This window comes from Mixophyes fleayi, chromosome 5, assembly GCF_038048845.1.
Source record: "Mixophyes fleayi isolate aMixFle1 chromosome 5, aMixFle1.hap1, whole genome shotgun sequence".
Classification (NCBI taxonomy): Eukaryota; Metazoa; Chordata; class Amphibia; order Anura; family Limnodynastidae; genus Mixophyes; species Mixophyes fleayi.
Window position 1 is genome coordinate 272,267,715 of NC_134406.1, and position 15,231 is coordinate 272,282,945.

Sequence of the window (15,231 nt, forward strand, 5' to 3'; positions counted from 1 at the left end):
AGGGTAAACGGAAAGTAAATAGTTGTTTACTGCGGAACACTTAGATTTTTTAAAAATAAACAAATCAATCAATCTGTATTAAATCTATACTAAGACAATCTATATTACAGTACATCTGGTAGTTATACTAAGACAATCTATATTACAGTACATTTGGTAGTTATACTAAGACAATCTATCATTTTAAAAAATTTCACAAGTTTAGAACAGATTCTGTGGCTTCAGAAAGCAGCACGAAGGCTTTTGTATAGAAGTTTATGAGGGGGGGGGGGGGGAAACACAGTCTTTGCCCACCCAACAGAAATCATGGTGTGGCAACTGCCCCCTCTGGTCTCTACAAGCCTGGGGGCCTATTTATCAAACTTTTTTTGCTGGAAATCCCCTGAAAACGGACGTAGCCGCAAATAAAACTACCCTGCAAATTTATTATTGGTGCATCGCGGCAGATATCACAGATATCTGCTGCTTTGCATTTTTTTTTCGAAATGCATAGCAGTCCCCATAGATGTCTATGGGGACTGCTATGTACCCAGGGGCGGTGCTAGGGTTCTCGGCGCCCTAGGCAAAATTTCGCCGCCGCCCGCGCCCGCGCCCCCCGAACACACTAAATAAAAAAAAATTAGATTTCACTTACCTTTTCTTCCTCTAGCTGCTCCTCGCGATGCATGCTGAGAGGGGAGAGGAGGGGGGAATAACTTTATTCACACTGTCTGTCAGTGACAGACAGTGTGATACCTCAGAGGCGCCGCCGGACAGACTATCACATGCTCACTGACGTCGCTGCTGTGCATCTCTCTCGTGCCGCTGAACCGCTGATTAGAAAATCTAGTCAGCGGCGCCCTGCAGGTCCCTGGCGCCCTAGGCAACTGCCTAAGGTTGCCTAATGGGAGCGCCGGGCCTGTATGTACCACAATTTAGCAACCTTTGAAAAAACTTTTTCAACCGGGGAAAGTGCATTCGCCCGTAATCAATGTACAGTAAATAATGCAATAAATAATTTTTTTTTTCTGTGCGTTTTATGGCGAATTTATAATCCACATAAGGATTGGACGCATCATGCGGTGTCCGGTGTAGAAGAGCACAGCACCTACATGCTATTTCAGCAGCGCACGAACCTAGAGACCTGCGCCTTGATGAATTCGTGAGTGCGCAAATCCTAAATACGTGCGTATGATACTGAGCGCGGGTGGCACTCAGTGTGCGCCGCGATGAATCAGGACCATTTACTGCTCTACAATACAAGAAAAGCTCTATCTCACCTGTAAAAACTAATATCAAATTTGTTTGGGTGGAGAAAAATAATTAAAAATCGTTCTTGGCGATACCGAGGCAGCGCTGAAGAGTGAAAATCAGAACGGCGTCCTGAGCGCGCACCGTCATTTATACCTCTGGCACCAGAAGGGTTAAGACTTAGAAAAAAAATGTTTAAATCGATGCATGTGTGTAATGAAGGGTGTTTTATACAAGTCCAGACAAACATGTCCTCTGCTGTCACCCAACCCACTAAAAATCCCCCCCCACCATAAAAAATACAGAACGCAATGGTCCTGGGGTGGCGTCACACCCCAATTTCACGACGTCACCTTTGACATGAGGTATTTGCTCCAATCGTTCTCCCAGAGATCATCAACCGGGAAAAAATCCAAAACCACTGGATTAAAATTTCACTCTCAAATTTGGAAAATCCCCAAGTAGATTACGACAACCAATAATTTCAGTTTTGAAGGAGGCGTAAATGGAAATTTATGGAAAATGATAACGTGGCAGGAGGCCATGAGGTGGCGCCCAGCGAGTACAGGGCAGGTTACACAGCAGGGTGGAAAATTTTATTTCTGCTAATTAGCTTATTTCTGCTTTATTTTACATCTTTATTCACTAAGCTGAGAATGAAAAAAAAAAAATCATAAAATTCCTTTAATATAATAAGTTAAGATATTGTATTTCAATACCGGCAGTTTAAATACAGGGACAGGCAGAAACAGCTCATCCACTGGAGGAAAATCTTTTTGCAGTTACTCATCGTACGCTGCCACATTTCTATAAATGTCTGTCACAAAGTCGCTGACTTTGAACAATAAACTGCAGTGTTAGTAGAATGTGAACTGGGGCCTAAAATACAATTTTTGGAGTAAACCTTGGGGGCATATTCATAAAGCTCTCAAATAATCAATATATGTTTTAAAATTGACTTAAATCCTTTCCTGTGCTATTCATACCTTAGTGAGCAGATATTTTGTAAAAGTGAAACTTTGCATTTAAAAAAACAGCAATAAAATTTCACTTTGAAAGTAACTGTTTACATCTGGTCAAAATAGGAGGAATTGTCAGTGACACTTTTGGAAAAAAAATGAGATTTGGCTTTAAATAGGCAGAATAGTAAGCAGTATCATTTAGACTAGAATGAGGTCTTAAAATTGATATCAGAAAAATATGTCCTCCAACATTAAGGGGTCTTCCACCTTTATATATTTAGTGACCTCCCATTTCTATTATATTATTTTGGTGGGGTCAATCCCCACAGACTATTTATATAGAACCTCTACTTGGTCGTTTCTGGAGCTGGTGAGATCCAACATAATGCCTTAAATTGCGCAGTCCTCCAATTGGCAGCCAGACCCCCACCTACAGGGAAGGGGGGATAGGGGGTAACAAAAAAGACAGAATACTCCTTTAATGCGCCACCAGTTTCTAACTTCAAGCTCAATGCATAACAAATGTACATTTAAATAAAAAGAATTGAAAACAATATTTTTTGCCATTAAGCGCAGCAATAATGACCCCCATTGGAATAAATATTGGAGGGGCCGTACCCCTCACATTCTCCCGCCAGGTTTCTGAGTCTGAGATCTGTTGCCAAATATTTCAGTACATAGCTATGAAGGGGTAGTTAGAACCGGGCATCTTTCTATAGATCCCCAGTGAAGCGAATAAACTAAAAATCTGCAAACGATTAAGCACTAAGAGCCATAGGGTGGTCTCCAAAAGGAGTTCTGCATGGTCCAAATTAACTAGACAAAGGGTGTCTCTTAAGTTGCTGTGGAACTGCAAGTCCCAGCACACCATCAGCATGCTGAAACCTATAGTTCCACAACAGCTGGGGAGCCCCAGGTTGTGAGCCCATAAACATAGTTATATTTATATATTTATATTTTATACATCCATTATATTTAGTAATAATAAAAAACATACATGTACTTCTATCATTTCTTTCCACAACAGCAAATCCCAGAGCCATGAGTTGTAGATTTCTATATTGCATGTTGCTAGGGAACAGTATACAAATGAAATACAATTAAAAAAAAAAAATGCAAATATTACTCCAGCTCTCTGTGCAAGAGCCCAGGGGGGATAAATAAGAGTTAACGCGGCTGGAAGCCAGCGAGCAGCAATAATACTACATGACCCCATCACACCTCCTGACTGACAGTAACTGATGGAACACTTGACTCTTCTCTTAATTGCAGCAATATGCATCTGTGGCTGAGGGCTTGCATGCATGGGATAGTCAGCTGGGGGGGCTGGCAGCGCAGGGGTTAAAGGGCCTGTCAGTCAAAGTGCTGATCCACATCCCAGTTCTGCAGGCACGTGTGTGCAACAAGGAGAGAGGGAGGGGGGGCTGCTGCTTTTCCTGTGTTCTGTAAAGTGGGGAGGAGAAGTGGGAGTGTGCTGGAGGGGAGAGGGCTGGTGTTGGTTGCAGTGTCTTGCTGGCTGCGGTGCACTGAGCCCTGAGTGTGTCAGCTCCGCCTCAGCTCTATAAGAACAGCAGATCCTGCAGTCCTGAAGTCTATCAGAAAGTTACATCAACGAAATGGTCAGCCCCAGAGCCGCAGCAAAATGCTGGATGGACACCTCTTTCTGGGATGGCTGTCATTGGCACTTATAGTCCTCCTCTCCATTGGGCCAGCGGCTGCTTACTTTGGGTAGGTGTCAGTCCCTTGGACCAGAATGAACTTGCAAAATAAAGAGCAATTATTCTTTTTTTTTATTTATTTATTTATTTACTTTTGTTACCAGTCCATTGTTGCTGTGTGTCCCCGGGTTGTGCGTCTGTCACTGGCACAGTGATACATTGTGTCTGCTCCGTCACTCACCTTTGCGCAAGTTGTGACAAGTGTTTGGAGAGAGGAGAACCTGCCTCTTACACTGATGTGAACTGGTGGAGTCAGTCCCTCTGCAGTGGAAGGAGCTGTGTCCTGGGCTCTTAGTTGGGGGACTGTGTCTTACTGTAAAGTCATTTTCTGTCACTGCACCAGCCCATGTCCAGATTGTGTTACAGCAGATGCAGAGCCCTGTCCCAGACTGGAGGCTTCTTCTCCAGGCTGATGGATGAAGCTGTGTATTAAAGAGCTGCCTCTGTCCCCTCTCTGCTGTGAAGTCCCTTGTAGCAGGTTGTAACTCATCCACACAGGACATGTTGTTGCCTGGATCCACTATTTGTTTATTTAATGTGTGTGTTGTATTATTACTGTGTGTGGGATGTTTTTTTTTCTCTGACCTCTTCCCTCTCCCAACACTTGGTGCAATAAGATGGAATCTATGCTTGAGGCTTATTGTGTTTTGTTTTATATACTGGTGATTTCACACTATGGGTTGTGTTGTCTTTGCATGATGATTAATGCATTATATAAAGAGGGGCAATGGTTTTATTGTCATTCTATGTTGTTGGGATATAACTTTCAGTTGTAATTTTTGCAAGTGTAGAAGTTGTCACTGAACTTACTGAATGTTATTCTTCATAGCAAAACATATTATTCATATGACTGTATTACTCAATAGAAGTTTTCAGTTGTTATTTTACTATTCTATCTGTAGCAAGACCAGCCTGTGCTGGTCTTGCTACAGGTAGGTGATTTATTTTCTTTAATTGCACCTTTTGATTATGGACACGGTGAGCCTGAAACTAAATGTAATACTGTATTTCCCATTGTACTGGCTCAGGAAAAGATTAGCGGCTAATTGTGTTGGTAAGAGCATGCAATATGAGAGCTTTGATTAGATTCTGATTGAACCTGTCTGGTGTGTTTGAATTTGATTATTCAGCTTCTTGTGTCTATCACACAGAGACATGTTGAAGAAACTTGTCTAGTTTGCTTGTTATTTTTTGTCAAGTATCATACAGCGCAGTATATTAACTTCTGGAAACAAATATCTCTCTCGACATCCTCCTTCCAGATGTTGGTGGCGTTTTCCAGAGTTAAATAAGAAATTTTTCTGAATGTATTCTTCTTAGTGAGTTACTTCAACGGGAAGTATCTGATTGGGGGAAATAGCAGACACCTCTGTGACAATGTATTAGGGCTGATACACATGGACCTTAAAATCCAGCAGACAAAGCGCGTTTAATGTGCGATCAGAAGGTCTACTAGACGCCTACTCACGCCAGGGCTCTAAAAAATAATGTAGGCAGATGGACCTGTACACAAACACTTCTGACAAGTGTTCACTTTGCGGGGTAAATTTTAATGTTGACTGTAGTGTTCACAATCGTTAAGGCTCAGTAAAAAAATATTCTGGTTGTGAAGGCATCGCACAGCTTCCACGGTGCGAGGATACATTTCTAAGTTTCTGTGAGTGTTGTCTTTCGGTGCCTGAGGGTTACGAAGCCTTATGGGGAAACTAAAATGTTAGGATCGAGGAAACAAACCAAAGATGCGTATTATTTTATCCGCAATATGCTGCATTTCTTGGTTGGCATGTGAGTGGCACCGTGGCTTGTCTCGGCACAGAAGTGCCCACTTACTGCCTGTAAGTTTTTGGTTTACGTTGATTGGGCGGCTCTGAGATTTCGGCAGCAAAATACTGTTTTCATGTGTCAACTTTTTCCTCTGGATGAAGCGGTTATAGAAGAGTTAAACTGGTGCAAATCCATTTTCTGAACAGTAGCTCCTCAGCGGTTATGTTACAGGGACACAATGCCATCGGTGGAAGGTCTAATGAAGGACGAATGGTGAAAAACTGTTATGTTGACCGAACAATGAAGGTCAAGGAAAGGTTGACGTTCAGACACAACAGTGAGCGACTTTGGGGTCACTATATCCTCTCCTTCATTTCCTCTTGTCGGTTTGCAGCGACAGCGTCAATATACAGGTCACAGTGTTGTTCCATTTCGCCAGTTTTAAAAGAATGACCGGTCGCCCTTTTGGATTATCCCAGGGGGTCACATCCAACATTTTTGAGGCTTTCGATGGCATTCCCGACATTGGTTACTTAATTACTTCTTGTTAATATGGGGATTTAAATGATTGTCAAATTTATCACCTGTTACCTACTGTAAAAAAAAGAACATTCCTTAGAAATGTGCCGTAGTGACACTATTTGGCCAGCAGGGGGTTCCATTAACCCATTAATGAGTCCTGTTCTCTCAAGTTTAAGGATAATAATACGAGAGACTTGCAGGTGTATCCTGTTCTCAAAGAAAATATAGTATTTTCATGGGAAAGTTTCTTTTGTGTTATTCTTTTCTTACTTTTACTATTCCTTCTTCAGCATATACTTTATGTCCTCTTGGGGAATGTGCAGCCTTTAAACACGTGACCGATATGACACTGAAATGCTTAGAATGCGCTTTTAAAACAACTGTTCTACATTTTATTTTGACGTCTGCAGATTTTCTCGTGTTTAAATACCTCCAACCAATTTAAATATGTTTTCTATTTTTTTTTTTTTAAAATACTTCCAGCTGTGGAGTTTCAACTTTAAAGTTGCCGTACAGACAAGCCCGTATGCAGGTGACTGTTCTTTTAGCTGAGTGATATTTTGGGAGATTTGGGCGGTGTATATAAACAAGCATTGTGATGTCACAGAGTGTAAGAAAACACCGCACTCTCTGTTCTGCTTCCTGCAGATTTTTAGGCAAGATTTGGCTTTGACAGGATGCAGGGAAAATGTTTTGAACATGTTTGAAATGTAATTTTACATCTATAGAGTGACAGTAACTCCAATCCAGATGTCTGGGTAGATTTTAAAATGTATACGTACTGAATGTATCAGTTTACTGTTGTGTAGCTTTTAGAATCTGATAGTTCCTCTATACTTGTACATCAATTTCAGATTGTCCGACTACTGATGTCTCTAGATCAGTGATGGGCAAACTTTTTCAGGAGCCAAATAAAAAAGAAAAACTTTAGGCGGGCCAATAAAATTTATTAAAAAACTCAAATATCGAAATATATAATACAAATTTTTACAAAACTAATGTGATGAATGACGCTGTGACTGCACTTCTAGAAGTTCCTCGTATCTATTTTTTTTTATTTAAATATAAAAACAAATAATTATATTTTAAGAATTTTATGCATATTTTAATGAAATTTTTTAAAATATTGGCGGGCCGGATAGAACCTCTAAGTGGCCAGATCTGGCCCTCGGGCCGTAGTTTGGCCATCACTGCTCTAGATAATTGCAGAACATTGCTCTGTCCCATCTACCCCCTGACAGATACATAGTAATATATTGTGCAGATTATTACATTACTGACCTCTATAGAGATCTGCAGAACATTGCTCTGTCCCATCTACCCCCTGACAGATACATAGTGATATATTCTGCAGATTATTACATTACTGACCTCTCTAGAGATCTGCAGAACATTGCTCTGTTCCATCTACCCCCTGACAGATACATAGTGATATATTCTGCAGATTATTACATTACTGACCTCTCTAGAGATCTGCAGAACATTGCTCTGTTCCATCTACCCCCTGACAGATACATAGTGATATATTCTGCAGATTATTACATTACTGACCTCTATAGAGATCTGCAGAACATTGCTCTGTTCCATCTACCCCCTGACAGATACATAGTGATATATTCTGCAGATTATTAGATTACTGAGCTCTGTAGAGATCTGCAGAACATTGCTCTGTTCCATCTACCTCCTGACAGATATATAGCGATATATCATGCAGATTATTACATTACTGACCTGTCTAGAGATCTGCAGAACATTGCTCTGTTCCATCTACACCTGCCAGATACATAGTGATATATTCTGCAGATTATTAGATTACCGAGCTCTGTAGAGATCTGCAGAACATTGCTCTGTTCCATCTACCTCCTGACAGATGCATAGCGATATACCCTGCAGATTATTACATTACTGACCTGCAGAACATTGCAGAACATTGCTCTGTTCCATCTACTCCCTGACAGATACATATTGATACATTTTAAACCACATTTAGAATCTTGATTTTGAGAGGATAATTATTGGGGGTTGAGTCTGACTTCAGCCCACACATGGTGAGATCGCAGTGTGTGTGTGTGTGTGTGTGTGGGGGGGGGGGGGATCTTCCTCCCCTGGGTAAAGCTAAACCAAAGGTTCAATACAAAAACAAGGCAGTACATGTATAACTACGGTGCCTGAAACACATTACATAGTATCAAGGCAGAGATAACAACAGAACCTCCATGTTTTGCTAGGGGACAGAAACGTGGCAAATCTCCTCCGCAAAGCACAGGGTGTTTGTTATGTTTTCTACATTTTGACTTACTAATGTCTTGTATATTTGTGTACTTGTTAGTAAATAGTGATATTTATTTGATCCTTGGCGATGATAAGTGATTTATGGCGGCAATAAAAAAAACAAAGCCATCCTTCAATGGGGTAAACAGGAGCCTTAGGGGTAAATGTATCAAGCTGCGGGTTTGAAAATGTGGAGATGTTGCCTATAGCAACCAATCAGATCCTAGTTATCATTTATTTAGTGCATTCAACAAAATGACAGCTAGAATCTGATTGGTTGCTATAGGCAACATCTCCACTTTTTCAAACCCACATCTTGATAAATATACCCCTTAGTCTGCTTTCTCTAGGACCTGTTTATATCTCTTTTGTAGGGGAGCACAGTAGATAGAAATGAGCGATCGTCAGGTTGACACAATCAAATCTTTTTGTCTTAAGTATCATATAGGGAAACTTAATTCTAGAATGTTGCGTGAAATGAGTGAGAAGAAGACTATACTGCGACGGTTCCGTCCCTGGGACAATTGTTAGATGTTGGAAATGGAATAATGTAATAGAGTGGAAAACAAAAGGATTCTTCTTATCTAATGCGGGATACAAATGAACTCCTGATAGATACTTTTAGATACATTTGCATTTCAATGTGACGATCAGGTGTGAAGATATGTCATATAGAAATACCATATATAAGGATTAAGATAAAAACATCCTTTCACTCTGTCCAGTATCACTACTAATCTGTAGCACATCCATATGCTAATTACAATAGTTTGTAAGAATATTTTACAGGTTCAGAGTCAAATATAATACAAATGGGAGTATGTGGGTTTCGACGCGTTCCGCCGAATGCGATGTGCAGAATTCTTTCTGTAGGTACCTTGGAGATTACATAAATCATTGTTATTTTTTTGTAATCTGTATGGTAAATGTATCAGAATTGCAGGACAAATTAATTCGTTTGTGATATATTTTTTTTGCGGCAATAAAATATTGTCCCTTCCTGGACCTTAATAATTTCATTGTTGTATTTAAAATGTTTGTTTTTTTTAAATCCTATTTTCCCATATCTATGGTATTGAGTTACATGAAAGCAGACCTGCCACATACAGAGGATACAGTTGTTGCTGTGGGCTGAACCGGTATTCACACTATCAATTCACCAGGAACTAGTGACATCAGTGAGACGCGAGGCACCGCCACTAGTGACATCAATAAGACACGAGGCACCGCCTCAATAATGTTAAAAGTTCTGGAAAAACATGACAAGTTGTGTTGTCATGATTATTGGGTTCAGCCAACGAAATGACTGTGTTCAATTTGTCTCTAAACACCTTATGGATCAAGGAGGATCTATGTATCTATGCAAATTAACTGATACAGTGTTTATTAGTTTATTAATACGTCATATATACCACACACATTGCAGATCCACCCTTGGCTTTATAGTCAAATTTATGAACACACTGAACTGCGGATGCCGCTGGTGCAAATGAAACGGCTGAAACAAGCGTATTTACCAGAAGCCCCGGACTTGAATCAGTGGCATCTACGTTGCAGCGCCCTGGAACACCCCTACTGTACATTGCCTACAATCGTCGGTCCCGTCTCACCCCCTTTAAATTGTGTTACTTGCGTTTGCATTGTGCTCCAATTCAGAGCAAGCGCAGAGCGAATTTACGGAAGATCCAGAATGCAAATGGACATAAATTATGACCTCTATGTTAAAATTTGTCTATCGATGAAGCATTTTTTTTTTCTGTTGTGAAAAATTATAAATACCCCAATCTGCGAATAAAGTAAACGGTAGAAAAGACTGTTTAAGTGAAGTTAACTACAATTCCCAGCATGCCTTGCACATGGTTAGCTAATTTTGCCTGTAGCCCTCAACGTCTAGCCGTAAAGAGTCTACCAGAAATACTTTGGGTCTTTGCTCCGAAACGCATAATTTAAATTCTTTCACCCTTGTACTTAGTATAAGACTCTGGTATTCCTTCTTTCCAAAACCCAGAACAGCCTTTAATTGTGGTATAGTGTAATGACAGGAAAACATGAGCAGCCTCTGTGCACTGAATGTGTTTTACTATCTAGGGCCTTTCAGTTTTAATTCAAGTACAATAAGCTTTTAAGTCGACTGTTATGCTCTTCTGAGTACTATATATACGGCGTGTTTCAGTGCTGAAGGGGGATATGACAGTATGTGTAATACTGGTCTGCGATACGCGATCATCTGATAATTGTCTGGTAATTATCCCAAACGCTGTATGTTAATGTTATTTATGTAATGTGTTTTCAGTACTGTTATATATATGTATATATATATTACGTTATACCTAGGGGTATCAATTATCTTTAGCTGTCGCAGTAGTTTATCTGAATGTGCTCGTTTTGTCCTGAAGAGATAGATATTCATCCTATCAATTCATAGAAATTAGTAACACGGCTGCAGTTTCATGAATACTGTTTCAGCTTAGCAAACGTCTGACCCCTCGGTGAGCAGGTGACTGGTTTACTTTCTAGTTAGGATAATAATTGAACCTTTTTTTTATTTGAATTTCTATTTTTGGGGCATTGTAGCTTCCTGTTTTTTGGGAGTAATCCTCCTTTGTCTTCATGAGTAAGCTCCAATACCGTCAGTTAATAATGCAGTAAGACCACCGACGTCATCGAGAAGTCAGCAAAAGTCAATCACTCACTACATTTAGTCAGAGCTTGGAGTTGTCGGGAAATACCCAGAAATGAAAACGCTATTAAACAGTTACTATTATCATCCTTTATATAGCACCAGCAAATTAAGTAGCGTTGTACCATATCCAACCAGTTACCTTTTCGGAACAACTGGGGTCACTTTCCGACCAGGGCCGTATCTTTGTGGAGTTTGTATGTTCTTTCCGTGTTTGCATGGGTTTCCTCCGGGTTCTCTGGTTTCTTCCCACACGCCAAAAACATACTGGTAGGTTAATTTTACTGCAGCAGGTGGACAATTAAGCGTATTTACACAAATTGGAAAGCTCTGTGTGTCCATATGTTTTGTACTTTCATAAATGATCTTTTCTGTGTTTAAAATACTCTAAATATAATGTACAATTATTTTGTAGACAGAGATTACTGATGCTATCAGCCTTTATGGTATATTGTGTGGTATATTAGAGGGATAGATCTTTGTTTTATTGCAGAACTAATTGGTGACTTTTAATATCCTTTTATTTATACACATACATTATCCTATATGTTATCTTTTATAGACACTACCTTAGAAGACATTTGCCCATATAATATGTGAACAGTTACATTATTTTTAAAAAAATCTGTACTTACATTGTTTTGGTTTAAATTTATTTTAGAATTATTTGCAGCATTATTTTGTATTTTGTTTTCTAAGTTGAAGGTGGAACTGTCATGAGGTAATGAGCGAGGAGGTTAATAATTATTTAAGTTAACTATTTAAAATGCAATAGAATTGTATTATGATCATGTCCAGTGGTCAGGTTATGTTGGAGGTGTAGTGTCCTATGTCTGTATACAGTGTAATAGGATTGTATTATGATCATGTCCAGTGGTCAGGTCATGTTGGAGGTGTAGTGTCCTATGTCTGTATACAGTGTAATAGGATTGTATTATGATCATGTCCAGTGGTCAGGTCATGTTGGAGGTGTAGTGTCCTATGTCTGTATACAGTGTAATAGAATTGTATTATGATTATGTCCAGTGGTCAGGTCATGTTGGGGGTGTAGTGTCCTATGTCTGTATAAAGTGTAATAGGATTGTATTATGATCATGTCCAGTGGTCAGGTCATGTTGGGGGTGTAGTGTCCTATGTCTGTATACAGTGTAATAGGATTGTATTATGATCATGTCCAGTGGTCAGGTCATGTTGGGGGTGTAGTGTCCTATGTCTGTATAGTGTAATAGGATTGTATTATGATCATGTCCAGTGGTCAGGTCATGTTGGAGGTGTAGTGTCCTATGTCTGTATACAGTGTAATAGGATTGTATTATGATCATGTCCAGTGATCAGGTCATGTTGGGGGTGTAGTGTCCTATGTCTGTATACAGTGTAATAGAATTGTATTATGATCATGTCCAGTGGTCAGGTCATGTTGGGGTGTAGTGTCCTATGTCTGTATACAGTGTAATAGAATTGTATTATGATCATGTCCAGTGGTCAGGTCATGTTGGAGGTGTAGTGTCCTATGTCTGTATACAGTGTAATAGGATTGTATTATGATCATGTCCAGTGGTCAGGTCATGTTGGGGGTGTAGTGTCCTATGTCTGTATAGAGTATAATAGAATTGTATTATGATCATATCTCTATCTATCTCAATCAGGCTTAATTTACAATTAGTTATGTTATTTTGAACTGTTAATGTAAGTTGTACAATATGCTACACACACATTAATGTTTCCTCCACACATTGAAGCTATTGATGAGATTTGTTTGTTTTTTCTTAAGAGCGTTTTGCAAGGGATTTATTGTTAAACAAACATTTTGTTCTCTTATCTTGATGTTTAATATTTCCATGTTGTTACTAATCCAGCGTAGTCCGTACACTGAGGCTGGACACAGAATGTGCTTGTTCCTCTGTCAGCGCTGTTTGTGTTTAGCATTTCACAGATCTGTTATGCTGTAATTTAGTGATGACAGTGAGTTGAATTATTCATGATTCATTTTGTGGATTTATATTCCAAATGTAAGTCTGGATTGTTTTCCATTCTTCTTTCTGCAGTAAGTTGAATTGTCAGCTCAGTGTAATGTGTGACTATGGGGCAGGGCGGACAAACAAATGTAGAATTCAGGAGTTAGGTCACAGAGCCAACGGAATATTTTTGGGTACAAACCCACTGACTTTTAATTTAAGTATTTTTGTGGAAGTGAGGGGGGTCGTAGGCTTTGGAAGCGCCAGGCTGTTGCTGGATATCATGGCAAACTTCGGCTGCGCCCACTTCCGGTTGCTGTGGTAGAGGAATCTCTGCTCATTTTATGAGATGAGAGCAGAAATGAGCGGAGATTTTAGGCCGGACATTTTTTTTTTTTTAAAGCTTTCTTATTTGTGCTGAAAAACTTCTGTTGTTAACTATGGATTACTGTACATTCAGCTACGAGTGACAGGTTTATAAGTGCACCCCCACTTTGGGATTTTCAGATGTTAATTAACAGGTTTAATTTGTTCTTTAATCCTATAGAGTGTTGTAAAGTGATATGTAGTATACTCACGCTCTATGTAAATAAATAATAATAATAATAAACATAAGACATAATCCTATTGAGCAGCACGGTGGCTCAGTGGTTAGCACTTCTGCCTCACAGCACTGGGGTCATGAGTTCAATTCCCGACCATGTCCTTATCTGTGTGTAGTTTGTATGTTCTCCCCGTGTTTGCGTGGGTTTCCTCCGGGTGCTCCGGTTTCCTCCCACACTCCAAAAACATACTAGTAGGTTAATTTGCTGCTATCAAATTGCCCTTAGTCTCTCTCTGTGCATATGTTAGGGAATTTAGATTGTAAGCTCCCATGGGGCAGGGACTGATGTGAGTGAGTTCTCTGTACAGCGCTGCGGAATTAGTGGCGCTATATAAATAAATAGATGAGGATGATAATTAACTATTGTGTCAGTCACGTAGACAGAACTGCACATTTATCATATATATACATATTTTACTGTGTGTTATAGCTGTGTAATAACTTAAAAATGTTACATTTTTACCCGTCTGCACAAATTCAATGTATCGGTTCCCTCAGTGCGTAATAGCCGCAGAGCACTCGATGGGGCTTTTCATTGGAGTATGCCTTTCCTCCACCTATCTGGATATCCACAAGGTCTGGGGCCACATGAATGTCGGCCGAAGTGCGTCTCAGTCGCTGTCCGTTGCTGCACTGTTAATTTCAGATTTTTCAAAACCGCTTGACAGATATACTTAAAATAAAAAAAAAAAAATATATATATATATATCAAACAGCGTTCAGCAATTTTTCCTGTGTCTACTGTTCTCTTTTGTTCGGACACCGTCTGGCACTAGTGGTGACATTACACAGAACAGAGTCTTGGATTCTCCCCCTGTATAGTGAGATTTACAGCACAGCACAATGTGAGTTACACATTATCCTGCGCGTATAATGAGACTGAGTATTACTGTACTCTCCGATGGCCGGCTGGGGGACAGGAGACAGCTGTAATGTAATCTCGCCATGGTCGGATCTGAGGGAAAGAATGTAGGTACCGCGCTATGTGTGGCCGCTCGGAGTGACGGCATTGGGGAATGAATCCTGTATGGCGCATGTTAACAAGACTGCGTCACCACACAGTTATGCGTCAGCCTTGGTGGGTCGTCGGTGGAGCTTTCGGTGAAACATTATATTAACTGATATCTCAGTTCTCCCAGTCAGTCTGTGGGTATGGTCAAAAAAATTTCGAAGGTACCTAGCCAGCTCGGCTCGGTACTCTGATCTGCTAAGTTTGGGTATATTTGGTTCTCGGGAAACCGATCCTGAGCATCTCTAATATAAATACCAAACATACACAAGGTCATTACTATTTATTAAACTACCTATACTACATTGTATTACTCACACTAGACAAGGCCTCTTTAACCAAACAATAAAACCATGGGGCAGAAAACAAATTCTGGATCCCAGACAGAAATGTACAAGAACCGCACAGTTTTATAAACAATAAGACAATTGTCCGGTAATGATATTATTGATACATACAGATTTTTATCACCGAGCATCTCCTCCTACGGTCACTGGGAAGAGCCACGGTGCACTA

General features: G+C 39.9%; 1 protein-coding gene across 2 annotated transcripts in view; it reads left to right on the top strand.

Annotated features, from left to right (window-relative positions):
- The first annotated feature begins 3,699 nt into the window (after positions 1–3,699).
- Positions 3,700–15,231, top strand: part of WNT9A (Wnt family member 9A) — a 118,206-nt gene continuing 106,674 nt past the window's right edge. Inside the window, exon 1 of one of the 2 annotated variants that reach the window (XM_075214147.1) lies at positions 3,700–3,920. In XM_075214147.1, the coding sequence (XP_075070248.1) occupies positions 3,835–3,920 (86 nt within the window). In that variant the 5' untranslated portion in view covers positions 3,700–3,834. The remainder of the gene's footprint in view (positions 3,921–15,231) is intronic. The other variant, XM_075214148.1, reaches the window with a different exon arrangement.